Raw genomic sequence first — 15,973 nt, 5'->3', positions numbered from 1 at the left:
CTTGAAATGGTGACTTAACTATTGGAAACAAAGCAAGGACCTGATCTCCAGGACTAAACCCGCGCTGCTCGGTTTTCCGATCATACAACCGTTTCATTTTTCCCTGTGCAGACGACAACTTTTCTTTAGCCATCTCCCCAGCGGAGTACAAACGATGCCGGAACCCGTTTACATACTCTTTTAGATTACTAGGCGGTTCTGATGGCGTGACAGTGTCATACGGCACCGTTGTCATGGTAACGGCACCGTTGTCATGATAAATATAAAGTTCCTTGTCATGGTAACGGCACCGTTGTCATGGTAACGTCATCGTTGTCATGGTAACGGCACCATTGTCATGGTAACGGCACCGTTGTCATGGTAACGTCACACGGCATTGTTGTCATGGTAACGCCAGTTGTCATGAATTTCGCCGAAAGGTGAGGGATTCTCATGCCTGATAATGAGACAGGAGAGTGAGTGATGGTGACCTGTCCAGGATGTGATGAGTCATCAATAAGACACTAAGCGGCATAAAAAAGAAGACATTTATTTACAACAAGATATTTTGCAGAGTGATTTCAACATTTCTGTAAAAGATTGTCACGTGACCCGGTGAGTATTAAAGACATGCACATATCTACACGCTCCGTCACCAAAATAGATCTGATTACAAAAGATAGTCGTATAAACATCTGGAGCTCGGGTCACCCTCAGGGGAGTGATCCGGGGTGAGAGACGCTGCTAAAGTTTAGAAATAGAGTCAGAGAACAGAAGAACTTCAGCCTGTGGCCTCGCTTGCAGAAATAAATACAGATATTTGGATTAGCTGATTGAGGGCGGAGCTTAAACAAAATGGCCGCTGTGGGACTTCAACGGGAGAGGAAACGATGGTCGGAATGAGATTCAATCCAACCTGAGGAGCACGTTGAGGACACGACCGAGACATCAAAGGAACCCCAGAGACCTGGCAGGTGGCCAACCAATGGGTGAGCAGCAATATGGACTCAGTCACCGGGGGCTCCCCTCCACGACCCGGAGAGCAACCGACCAACAGCGACTCATGGGCACAACCAAAGACTGACCCCCCATCAGAGGCCCCGCCCCCCAACCCTAAACCAGTCTACACACCAAGAAGCGTTCAATAACTAAACATGCCCCCCCCCCCCCCCCAACAGCACTACTCACAAGTCCAAACACAACGACCCAGAGACTCAAATAAACCACGGTCCCAACCCAGAACAAAGACCCGAGACCAGAACCCCCCCCCCCCCATACACACAAGAGCCATCATCAACCCTCCACACCGGTCCTCTGTGTGTTTGCTGTTCAAGGGCGCCCTCCAGTGGTCGCATCAAGAAGGACACACACACACACACACACACACACACACACACACACACACACACACACACACACACACACACACACACACACACACACACACACACACACACACACACACACACACACACACACACACACACACACACACACACACACACACACACACACACACACACACACACACACACACACACAAACACAAATAAATAAGTTTAACGGGGTCTTTGTTGTTATTAACTCTTCATAAATGAAACACTTTTATTGAGCCACTAACATAAAAAACCCAAAACACTGACAGAGACCCTGAAGGGGAAGAAATATTCACCAACATTCCTGCAGACAGAGGTTTGACCAAGCACCGCACCGTCCTGAAGATGCTCCCGTTGAAGTGTGTGTGTGTGTGTGTGTGTGTGTGTGGGCTGCAGAGCGTCAACATGCAGAGGCAACGCGTCCCGACGAGACATTAAACATTTGCATATCTCTGGTCTTGAATCAGAAAACTATACTTTCAGAAAAACTTCTTGATAAACTGCTGCCTCCCATCCGAGTAACCGTGGAGTGTGATCAGTCGAGCCACCGGACACAACCTGAAGCACGTTCCGGATGAAGAACAATCTACACAATTGGGTCCAAAGCCACGGGGACAAGGAGTCTGAGCCAGAGGCCCCTCAGCGGCCTGCGGCGCCCTCTGCTGGCCGCGACTCACAAGGAACAGACACACAGTCCCATCAAAGAGATCCAATATCAAGAGCGTATTGCTGAAGAGCCGAAGCAGCTTCTTCTCCTTCACAGTATCAGCTACACGCACACGTCAGCTTCTAGTTTGACACTTTAATCAAATAACGCGATGCGACCGTGAAGCCCTCTAGAGGACGAGAGTCACCAGACTCTCAGTAGTCTGGAGGACTAGTGCACAACAACAACAAGCATCTCTTCCTTAAACCGTGTTTCTGTTGGTTTGGCCGGTGGTTTCATGAATGCAACAGAGTTCTGCTGAAGCACATTTATGTAAACGCTTCATCCTGGAGCGCGAGTAGCCAATAGGAACCCTTCCTGTAGAGGGCGCTGCCCACCACTCAGGGGACAGATTGTGATCCCAGACAGTTAAGAACTGGTCAGATTGTTGCTACGCATGTGTGACCCTCAGCGTAGCGCTGACTCAGCGTATCTCGCCAGCTAAAGATTCAGATCAAAGCATTTTGGATGACACAAAGTCCGACAACACCGGCTGCTCACGTTCCAGCGCCGGGCGGGTCGGACCGGCGGATGACATCACGGCTGCGTTGTCCTTCAGTCCTGAACCTCGCAGGAGGAGATCCTCCATTGGACCACAAAGACTCTCCAGGACTCAAACTGGAGGTCACCTCTGCGTGGACCAGCAGCACCCAGAGCGTCTTCTACCTCCTGAAACAAACCAACACGGGGACCGCCGAACGCCTCACATCGATACCCAGTCACAACAAACCACCGGCCATCAACACGCCGACGGCCTCCAGCAGAGTCCACTTCACAGAAGAAGAAATGTCTCGCGGTTCAAAACATCGTCGGTGCACTTCCTCGTTTCGTCATCGCGAGCCTCCACGGACCACAATGCACTGCGGCCACAAGGAAAACCAGATTTCTCCAACAACCCACGTCAACGAGGTCCAGAGACACAGCAACGAATAACTCTAAGAACACGATAGAAACCTGAACTAGTCCGGCCTCACCATCAACAACCCGACCAGAACCCCCGAGACCAGCAGAACCCGGCAGCCAGGTCTCGTTTCTATTGGATATGAGGACGAGGGCGTTTATCAGAGCCACCGCCGGGTTCTATTGGCCAAGATGGTGAACAGTGATGAATGTACCACGCTGGGAAAAGGACAGGACCCGGTCAGTGGGACATTGGTTTGATCCATTAATGGAACGGACCATCAGCTTCGTCACAGCACGAGGAGTCAGATCGACTTCACCTGGACCCTGAACGCAGCATGACGGATAAAAGAAACGAGACAATAAAAGAGGAGTGGGGGGGGGGGGGTCAGGAGCCGCAGAGGGCGCTGGGGGAGGGGGTGAGGGTGCACACGGGCGTGGGCAGGCCGTAGTAGGAGGGGTCTGTGAAGGGGAAGAGGAGGAGCAGGAAGAGGATGACGCCCATCAGGTAGGACGAGAGGACGCCGACGGGGTGGGGGTGCTCCATCACCGTGCCGACGGCCGGGAAGCCCATGTAGTTACAGAAGGAGTGGCAGAGCACCGGACCAATCAGGTGGCCTGAAACGCACCACAGGAGAACATTGGTGGAGACAAACATCACAACAGTTACAACGGCGCCGTGTTACGTTACCATGACAACGGTGACGTTACCATGATAATGGTGACGTTACCATGGCAACGGCGCCCTGTGACGTTACCATGACAACGGTGCTGTGTGACGTCACCATGACAATGGCGCCGTGTGACGTCACCATGACAACTGTGCCATTACCATTACAACGGCGCCGTCACACGTCACCATTGTCATGGTAACGACACCGTTGTCATGGTGACGTCACACGGCCAAGTTGTCATGCTAAAGTCACACTGCCCCGTTGTCATGGTGACGTCACACGGCGCCAAACATCACAGAGCAGTTCAACAACAAGGTGCGACACAAGACGTGTCACCTGTCCGGATGAAGAGGAAGGCCGTGTAGGCCCCGAACACGGCCGTGTAGGAGAACTGGAACACTGAGGAGGAAGAACACGGGTCACCATCATCATCATCGGGAGGGGTCCAGGCACAAAGAAAGACCGCCACGCGGCGCTGACCTGCGGACAGGAAGATCCCGGCCAGCGTCCCCTGCCTGAACCTCAGCAGCTCGATGACGTGGTGGAAGTGAGCTGAGGAAAGAGGGCGTGTTAGAGACGGCCGGCGGCCAATCAGAAGCTTCACGTGGACTCGGATACGCCCGAGGCCCGTGTCTCCCGTCTACATGTCACGGCGCCGCTCCAGAGCGTCTGGACCCTCCTCAGAACTCACCCACGCCAAAGAACAGCGGGCAGGTGAAGATGGCGGCCAGGGGCCCAGCACACGGCACCAGCATGGGCAGCATGCAGGCCCGGAACACCAGCTCCTCCGTCAGCGGCGCCACCACCTGGTTCCTCAGCCAGCGCATGTCGCTGAGGCACAGCATCCAGAACCACGGGTCTGTAGGGGGGGGGGGCTTTAGAGGCCACGTGGAGCGTTTGTAAGAAAGAGAACCCAATCCAGCGCGGAGCCGGTCTCACCCAAGGCCACGCGGACCCCGTCCATGAAGCTCCAGGGACAGTCCATCGCCAACTGCATGAGGGGGCCCAGAAACAGGACCTGCACACACACACACACACACACACACAATATGCATTATTGTGATTATAAAGTGAGAGAACAAAAACTGTGTGCAAAAAATGTGCACAGTTTGCACCAAACATTTTATGTTGGGTTTCAACTGGGTCAGAGGGTCCGACTTCTAATCAGAGGGTTGGCGGTTCAATCCTGCCCTGGTCCATGTGTCCTTGAGCAAGACACTGAACCCTGAGTGTCAAGGGAAACAGAACGTTTTGGAAAACTGGAGGAGGAGATGTTTCCTCACCATGGTGAGCGCCAGAGGGAGGAGGACCGCCGGGATGAGGCCTTCCAACCGGATCCCCATGAGAGCCAGTAGCGACGGGCCGGTCTGACACACACACACACACACACACATCAGGACCTGGATCCCTCGGGGGGGGGGGGGACTCAGTGGCTTCTGGACTCACCCGGACGTCGGTGAACTCCCTCCACGCCAACACGAAGAGCGGAGACAGGCCGGACACCACGAGCACGCTGGTGAAGCGCCGCTTTATCACAGTGGGGTGATCCCTGAGGGAGACCGGAAGAGACCAGAACCACATCACGAGAGACCAGAACCACATCAGGAGACCAGAACCACATCATGAGAGACCAGAACCACATCACGAGAGACCAGAACCACATCACGAGAGACCAGAACCACATCATGAGAGACCAGAACAACATCATGAGACCAGAACCACATCATGAGAGACCAGAACCACATCATGAGAGACCAGAACCACATCACGAGAGACCAGAACAACATCATGAGAGACCAGAACCACATCACGAGAGACCAGAACCACATCAGGAACAGAACCACATCATGAGAGACCAGAACCACATCATGACCAGAACCACATCATGAGAGACCAGAACAACATCATGAGAGACCAGAACCACATCATGAGACCAGAACCACATCATGAGAGACCAGAACCACATCGAGACCAGAACCATCATGAGACCGGAACCACATCATAAGAGACCAGAACCACATCATGAGAGACCAGAACCACATCATAAGAGACCAGAACCACATCATAAGAGACCAGAACCACATCATGAGAGACCAGAACCACATCATTAGAGACCAGAACCACATCATGAGACCAGAACCACATCATGAGACCAGAACCACATCATTAGAGACCAGAACCACATCATGAGACCAGAACCACATCATAAGAGACCAGAACCACATCATGAGAGACCAGAACCACATCATGAGAGACCAGAACCACATCATGAGAGACCAGAACCACATCATGAGACCAGAACCACATCATGAGAGACCAGAACCACATCATAAGAGACCAGAACCACATCATGAGACCAGAACCACATCACGAGAGACCAGAACCACATCATAAGAGACCAGAACCACATCATGAGACCAGAACCACATCATAAGACCAGAACCACATCATTAGAGACCAGAACCACATCATGAGACCAGAACCACATCATGAGAGACCGGAACCACATCATAAGAGACCAGAACCACATCATGAGAGACCAGAACCACATCATAAGAGACCAGAACCACATCATGAGAGACCAGAACCACATCATGAGACCTGAACCACATCATGAGACCGGTACCACATCATAGAGACCAGAACCACATCATAGAGACCAGAACCACATCATAAGAGACCAGAACCATCATAAGAGAGACCAGAACCACATCATGAGAGACCAGAACCACATCATAAGAGAGAGACCAGAACCACATCATGAGAGACCAGAACCACATCATGAGAGACCGGAACCACATCATGAGACCAGAACCACATCATTAGAGACCAGAACCACATCATGAGACCAGAACCACATCATAAGAGACCAGAACCACATCATGAGACCAGAACCACATCATAAGAGACCAGAACCACATCATGAGACCAGAACCACATCATAAGAGACCAGAACCACATCATAAGAGACCTGAACCACATCATGAGAGACCAGAACCACATCATAAGAAAAAGGAACCACATCATAAGAGACCAGAACCACATCATGAGAGACCAGAACCACATCATAAGAGACCAGAACCACATCATGAGAGACCAGAACCACATCATGAGAGACCAGAACCACATCATAAGAGACCAGAACCACATCATGAGAGACCAGAACCACATCATAAGAGACCAGAACCACATCATGAGACCAGAACCACATCATAAGAGACCAGAACCACATCATAAGAGACCAGAACCACATCATGAGAGACCAGAACCACATCATAAGAGACCAGAACCACATCATAAGAAAACGGAACCACATCATGAGACCAGAACCACATCATAAGAGACCAGAACCACATCATAAGAGACCGGAACCACATCATGAGAGAGACCAGAACCACATCATAAGAGACCAGAACCACATCATGAGAGACCAGAACCACATCATGAGAGACCAGAACCACATCATAAGAGACCAGAACCACATCATGAGACCAGAACCACATCATGAGAGACCGGAACCACATCATAAGAGACCAGAACCACATCATAAGAGACCAGAACCACATCATGAGAGACCGGAACCACATCATGAGAGACCAGAACCACATCATGAGAGACCAGAACCACATCATGAGAGACCAGAACCACATCATAAGAGACCAGAACCACATCATGAGACCAGAACCACATCATAAGAGACCAGAACCACATCATAAGAGACCAGAACCACATCATGAGACAGAACCACATCATTAGAGACCAGAACCACATAATGAGACCAGAACCACATCATAAGAGACCAGAACCACATCATGAGAGACCAGAACCACATCATGAGAGACCAGAACCACATCATGAGAGACCAGAACCACATCATAAGAGACCAGAACCACATCATGAGACCAGAACCACATCATGAGAGACCAGAACCACATCATAAGAGACCAGAACCACATCATGAGACCAGAACCACATCATGAGAGACCAGAACCACATCATGAGAGACCAGAACCACATCATAAGAGACCAGAACCACATCATGAGAGACCAGAACCACATCATAAGAGACCAGAACCACATCATGAGAGACCAGAACCACATCATAAGAGACCAGAACCACATCATAGAGACCAGAACCACATCATGAGACCGGAACCACATCATAAGAGACCAGAACCACATCATAAGAGACCAGAACCACATCATGAGAGACCAGAACCACATCATAAGAGACCAGAACCACATCATGAGAGACCAGAACCACATCATGAGAGACCAGAACCACATCATGAGAGACCAGAACCACATCATAAGAGACCAGAACCACATCATGAGAGACCAGAACCACATCATGAGAGACCAGAACCACATCATAAGAGACCAGAACCACATCATGAGAGACCAGAACCACATCATAGAGACCGAACCACATCATAGAGACCAGAACCACATCATAGAGACCAGAACCACATCATAGAGACCAGAACCACATCATGAGAGACCAGAACCACATCATGAGAGACCAGAACCACATCATAAGAGACCAGAACCACATCATGAGAGACCAGAACCACATCATGAGAGACCAGAACCACATCATAAGAGACCAGAACCACATCATAAGAGACCGGAAGAGACCAGAACCACATCACGAGAGACCAGAACCACATCATGAGAGACCAGAACCACATCATAAGAGACCAGAACCACATCATGAGACCAGAACCACATCATGAGAGACCGGAACCACATCATAAGAGACCAGAACCACATCATAAGAGACCAGAACCACATCATAAGAGACCGGAAGAGACCAGAACCACATCATGAGACCAGAACCACATCACGAGAGACCAGAACCACATCATGAGAGACCAGAACCACATCATGAGAGACCAGAACCACATCATGAGAGACCGGAACCACATCATAAGAGACCAGAACCACATCATAAGAGACCAGAACCACATCATGAGAGACCAGAACCACATCATGAGAGACCAGAACCACATCATGAGAGACCAGAACCACATCATGAGAGACCAGAACCACATCATGAGAGACCAGAACCACATCATAAGAGACCAGAACCACATCATGAGAGACCAGAACCACATCATAAGAGACCAGAACCACATCATAAGAGACCAGAACCACATCATGAGAGACCAGAACCACATCATAAGAGACCAGAACCACATCATGAGAGACCAGAACCACATCATAAGAGACCAGAACCACATCATGAGAGACCAGAACCACATCATGAGAGACCAGAACCACATCATAAGAGACCAGAACCACATCATGAGAGACCAGAACCACATCATAAGAGACCAGAACCACATCATAAGAGACCAGAACCACATCATAAGAGACCAGAACCACATCATGAGAGACCAGAACCACATCATAAGAGACCAGAACCACATCATAAGAGACCGGAAGAGACCAGAACCACATCATGAGAGACCAGAACCACATCATGAGAGACCAGAACCACATCATGAGACCAGAACCACATCATAAGAGACCGGAACCACATCATAAGAGACCAGAACCACATCATAAGAGACCAGAACCACATCATAAGAGACCAGAACCACATCATGAGAGACCAGAACCACATCATAAGAGACCAGAACCACATCATGAGACCAGAACCACATCATAAGAGACCAGAACCACATCATGAGAGACCAGAACCACATCATGAGACCAGAACCACATCATGAGAGACCAGAACCACATCATAAGAGACCAGAACCACATCATAAGAGACCAGAACCACATCATGAGACCAGAACCACATCACGAGAGACCAGAACCACATCATGAGAGACCAGAACCACATCATAAGAGACCAGAACCACATCATGAGAGACCAGAACCACATCATAAGAGACCAGAACCACATCATAAGAGACCAGAACCACATCATAAGAGACCAGAACCACATCATAAGAGACCAGAACCACATCATGAGAGACCAGAACCACATCATGAGAGACCAGAACCACATCATAAGAGACCGGAACCACATCATAAGAGACCAGAACCACATCATAAGAGACCAGAACCACATCATAAGAGACCAGAACCACATCATAAGAGACCAGAACCACATCATGAGACCAGAACCACATCATAAGAGACCAGAACCACATCATGAGAGACCGGAACCACATCATAAGAGACCAGAACCACATCATGAGAGACCAGAACCACATCATAAGAGACCAGAACCACATCATAAGAGAACGGAACCACATCATAAGAGACCAGAACCACATCATGAGAGAGACCAGAACCACATCATAGAGACCAGAACCACATCATAGAGACCAGAACCACATCATGAGAGACCAGAACCACATCATAAGAGACCAGAACCACATCATAAGAGACCAGAACCACATCATGAGAGACCAGAACCACATCATGAGAGACCAGAACCACATCATAAGAGACCAGAACCACATCATGAGACCAGAACCACATCATAAGAGACCAGAACCACATCATAAGAGACCAGAACCACATCATGAGACCAGAACCACATCACGAGAGACCAGAACCACATCATAAGAGACCAGAACCACATCATGAGACCAGAACCACATCATAAGAGACCAGAACCACATCATAAGAGACCAGAACCACATCATAAGAGACCAGAACCACATCATGAGAGACCAGAACCACATCATAAGAGACCAGAACCACATCATGAGACCAGAACCACATCATAGAGACCAGAACCACATCATGAGAGACCAGAACCACATCATAGAGACCAGAACCACATCATAAGAGACCAGAACCACATCATGAGAGACCAGAACCACATCATAAGAGACCAGAACCACATCATAAGAGACCAGAACCACATCATGAGACCAGAACCACATCATAAGAGACCAGAACCACATCATGAGAGACCAGAACCACATCATAAGAGACCAGAACCACATCATAAGAGACCGGAACCACATCATAAGAGACCAGAACCACATCATGAGACCAGAACCACATCATGAGACCAGAACCACATCATGAGACCAGAACCACATCATGAGAGACCGGAACCACATCATAAGAGACCAGAACCACATCATGAGAGACCAGAACCACATCATAAGAGACCAGAACCACATCATAAGAGACCAGAACCACATCATGAGACCAGAACCACATCATAAGAGACCGGAACCACATCATAAGAGACCAGAACCACATCATAAGAGACCAGAACCACATCATAAGAGACCGGAACCACATCATAAGAGACCAGAACCACATCATGAGAGACCAGAACCACATCATGAGAGACCAGAACCACATCATAAGAGACCAGAACCACATCATAAGAGACCAGAACCACATCATAAGAGACCAGAACCACATCATGAGAGACCAGAACCACATCATGAGAGACCAGAACCACATCATAAGAGACCAGAACCACATCATAAGAGACCAGAACCACATCATAAGAGACCAGAACCACATCATGAGAGACCAGAACCACATCATAAGAGACCAGAACCACATCATGAGACCAGAACCACATCATGAGACCAGAACCACATCATAAGAGACCAGAACCACATCATAAGAGACCAGAACCACATCATGAGAGACCAGAACCACATCATGAGACCAGAACCACATCATAAGAGACCAGAACCACATCATAAGAGACCAGAACCACATCATGAGAGACCAGAACCACATCATTAGAGACCAGAACCACATCATGAGACCAGAACCACATCATGAGAGACCAGAACCACATCATAAGAGACCAGAACCACATCATGAGAGACCAGAACCACATCATGAGAGACCAGAACCACATCATGAGAGACCAGAACCACATCATGAGACCAGAACCACATCATGAGAGACCAGAACCACATCATGAGAGACCAGAACCACATCATAAGAGACCAGAACCACATCATGAGAGACCAGAACCACATCATGAGAGACCAGAACCACATCATAAGAGACCAGAACCACATCATGAGAGACCAGAACCACATCATAAGAGACCAGAACCACATCATGAGAGACCAGAACCACATCATAAGAGACCAGAACCACATCATGAGAGACCAGAACCACATCATGAGAGACCAGAACCACATCATAAGAGACCAGAACCACATCATAAGAGACCGGAACCACATCATAAGAGACCAGAACCACATCATGAGACCAGAACCACATCATAAGAGACCAGAACCACATCATGAGAGACCAGAACCACATCATAAGAGACCAGAACCACATCATGAGAGACCAGAACCACATCATGAGAGACCAGAACCACATCATAAGAGACCGGAACCACATCATAAGAGACCAGAACCACATCATGAGACCAGAACCACATCATGAGACCAGAACCACATCACGAGAGACCAGAACCACATCATAAGAGACCAGAACCACATCATAAGAGACCAGAACCACATCATGAGAGACCGGAACCACATCATAAGAGACCAGAACCACATCATGAGAGACCAGAACCACATCATAAGAGACCAGAACCACATCATAAGAGACCAGAACCACATCATGAGAGACCAGAACCACATCATGAGAGACCAGAACCACATCATAAGAGACCAGAACCACATCATAAGAGACCAGAACCACATCATAAGAGACCAGAACCACATCATGAGACCAGAACCACATCATAAGAGACCAGAACCACATCATAAGAGACCAGAACCACATCATGAGACCAGAACCACATCACGAGAGACCAGAACCACATCATAAGAGACCAGAACCACATCATGAGACCAGAACCACATCATAAGAGACCAGAACCACATCATGAAGAGACCAGAACCACATCATGAGAGACCAGAACCACATCATGAGAGACCAGAACCACATCATAAGAGACCAGAACCACATCATAAGAGACCGGAACCACATCATAAGAGACCAGAACCACATCATGAGAGACCGGAACCACATCATAAGAGACCAGAACCACATCATGAGAGACCAGAACCACATCATAAGAGACCAGAACCACATCATAAGAGACCAGAACCACATCATGAGAGACCAGAACCACATCATAAGAGACCAGAACCACATCATGAGAGACCAGAACCACATCATAAGAGACCAGAACCACATCATGAGACCAGAACCACATCATGAGACCAGAACCACATCATAAGAGACCAGAACCACATCATAAGAGACCAGAACCACATCATGAGAGACCAGAACCACATCATGAGAGACCAGAACCACATCATGAGAGACCAGAACCACATCATAAGAGACCAGAACCACATCATAAGAGACCAGAACCACATCATAAGAGACCAGAACCACATCATGAGAGACCAGAACCACATCATGAGACCAGAACCACATCATAAGAGACCAGAACCACATCATGAGACCAGAACCACATCATGAGAGACCAGAACCACATCATAAGAGACCAGAACCACATCATGAGACCAGAACCACATCATAAGAGACCAGAACCACATCATAAGAGACCAGAACCACATCATAAGAGACCAGAACCACATCATGAGAGACCGGAACCACATCATAAGAGACCAGAACCACATCATGAGAGACCAGAACCACATCATAAGAGACCAGAACCACATCATAAGAGACCAGAACCACATCATGAGAGACCAGAACCACATCATAAGAGACCAGAACCACATCATGAGAGACCAGAACCACATCATAAGAGACCAGAACCACATCATAAGAGACCAGAACCACATCATGAGACCAGAACCACATCATAAGAGACCAGAACCACATCATGAGAGACCAGAACCACATCATGAGACCAGAACCACATCATGAGAGACCAGAACCACATCATGAGAGACCAGAACCACATCATAAGAGACCAGAACCACATCATGAGAGACCAGAACCACATCATGAGAGACCAGAACCACATCATGAGACCAGAACCACATCATAAGAGACCAGAACCACATCATGAGAGACCAGAACCACATCATAAGAGACCAGAACCACATCATGAGAGACCAGAACCACATCATAAGAGACCAGAACCACATCATAAGAGACCGGAACCACATCATAAGAGACCAGAACCACATCATGAGAGACCAGAACCACATCATGAGACCAGAACCACATCATAAGAGACCAGAACCACATCATAAGAGACCAGAACCACATCATGAGAGACCAGAACCACATCATAGAGACCAGAACCACATCATAAGAGACCAGAACCACATCATGAGACCAGAACCACATCATGAGACCAGAACCACATCATGAGAGACCAGAACCACATCATAAGAGACCAGAACCACATCATAAGAGACCAGAACCACATCATAAGAGACATCATAAGAGACATCATAAGAGACCAGAACCACATCATGAGAGACCAGAACCACATCATAGAGACCAGAACCACATCATGAAGAGACCGGAACCACATCATGAGACCAGAACCACATCATAAGAGACCAGAACCACATCACGAGAGACCAGAACCACATCATAAGAGACCAGAACCACATCATGAGACCAGAACCACATCATAAGAGACCAGAACCACATCATAGAGACCAGAACCACATCATGAGACCAGAACCACATCATAAGAGACCAGAACCACATCATGAGACCAGAACCACATCATAAGAGACCAGAACCACATCATGAGAGACCAGAACCACATCATGAGAGACCAGAACCACATCATTAGAGACCAGAACCACATCATGAGACCAGAACCACATCATAAGAGACCAGAACCACATCATGAGAGACCAGAACCACATCATGAGAGACCAGAACCACATCATGAGAGACCAGAACCACATCATAAGAGACCAGAACCACATCATAAGAGACCAGAACCACATCAAGAGACCTGAACCACATCATGAGACCGGAACCACATCATAAGAGACCAGAACCACATCATAAGAGACCGGAACCACATCATAAGAGACCGGAAGAGACCAGAACCACATCATGAGACCAGAACCACATCACGAGAGACCAGAACCACATCATAAGAGACCAGAACCACATCATGAGAGACCAGAACCACATCATAGAGACCAGAACCACATCATGAGAGACCAGAACCACATCATAAGAGACCAGAACCACATCACGAGAGACCAGAACCACATCATAGAGACCAGAACCACATCGAGACCAGAACCACATCATAGAGACCAGACCCACATCATAAGAGACCAGAACCACATCATGAGAGACCAGAACCACATCATAAGAGACCAGAACCACATCATGAGAGACCAGAACCACATCATGAGACCAGAACCACATCATAAGAGACCAGAACCACATCATGAGAGACCAGAACCACATCATGAGACCAGAACCACATCATAAGAGACCAGAACCACATCATAAGAGACCAGAACCACATCATGAGAGACCAGAACCACATCATAAGAGACCAGAACCACATCATGAGAGACCAGAACCACATCATAAGAGACCGGAACCACATCATAAGAGACCAGAACCACATCATAAGAGACCAGAACCACATCATAAGAGACCAGAACCACATCATGAGAGACCAGAACCACATCATGAGAGACCAGAACCACATCATGAGAGACCAGAACCACATCATAAGAGACCAGAACCACATCATGAGACCAGAACCACATCATAAGAGACCAGAACCACATCATGAGAGACCAGAACCACATCATGAGAGACCAGAACCACATCATGAGACCGGAACCACATCATAAGAGACCAGAACCACATCATGAACCACATCATAAGAGACCAGAACCACATCATGAGAGACCAGAACCACATCATTAGAGACCAGAACCACATCATGAGACCAGAACCACATCATAAGAGACCAGAACCACATCATGAGAGACCAGAACCACATCATGAGAGACCAGAACCACATCATAAGAGACCAGAACCACATCATGAGAGACCAGAACCACATCATAGAGACCAGAACCACATCATGAGAGACCAGAACCACATCATAAGAGACCAGAACCACATCATAAGAGACCGGAACCACATCATGAGAGACCAGAACCACATCATGAGAGACCAGAACCACATCATAAGAGACCGGAACCACATCATGAGAGACCAGAACCACATCATAAGAGACCAGAACCACATCATGAGAGACCAGAACCACATCATAAGACCAGAACCACATCACGAGAGACCAGAACCACATCACAAGAGACCAGAACCACATCATGAGACCAGAACCACATCATAAGAGACCTGAACCACATCATGAGACCGGA

General features: G+C 48.4%; 1 protein-coding gene across 1 annotated transcript in view; it reads right to left on the bottom strand.

Moving 5' to 3' along the window:
* Positions 1 to 1,453: 1,453 nt before the first annotated feature.
* The window catches only part of rce1a (Ras converting CAAX endopeptidase 1a), a 19,081-nt gene continuing 4,561 nt past the window's right edge, over positions 1,454 to 15,973 (bottom strand). Inside the window, exons 2-8 of the mRNA XM_056442583.1 lie at positions 5,082 to 5,184; positions 4,919 to 5,002; positions 4,575 to 4,653; positions 4,327 to 4,494; positions 4,116 to 4,187; positions 3,972 to 4,034; positions 1,454 to 3,579 (exon numbers count right to left, since the gene is read on the bottom strand). Of these exons, the coding sequence (XP_056298558.1) occupies positions 3,350 to 3,579; positions 3,972 to 4,034; positions 4,116 to 4,187; positions 4,327 to 4,494; positions 4,575 to 4,653; positions 4,919 to 5,002; positions 5,082 to 5,184 (799 nt within the window). The 3' untranslated portion in view covers positions 1,454 to 3,349. The remainder of the gene's footprint in view (positions 3,580 to 3,971; positions 4,035 to 4,115; positions 4,188 to 4,326; positions 4,495 to 4,574; positions 4,654 to 4,918; positions 5,003 to 5,081; positions 5,185 to 15,973) is intronic.

The sequence above is a fragment of the Pseudoliparis swirei genome, chromosome 21 (genome assembly GCF_029220125.1).
Source record: "Pseudoliparis swirei isolate HS2019 ecotype Mariana Trench chromosome 21, NWPU_hadal_v1, whole genome shotgun sequence".
NCBI classification, from domain to species: Eukaryota; Metazoa; Chordata; class Actinopteri; order Perciformes; family Liparidae; genus Pseudoliparis; species Pseudoliparis swirei.
The sequence above is the reverse complement of the archived record's forward strand: the minus strand, read 5'-3'. Positions and strand labels throughout refer to the sequence as shown.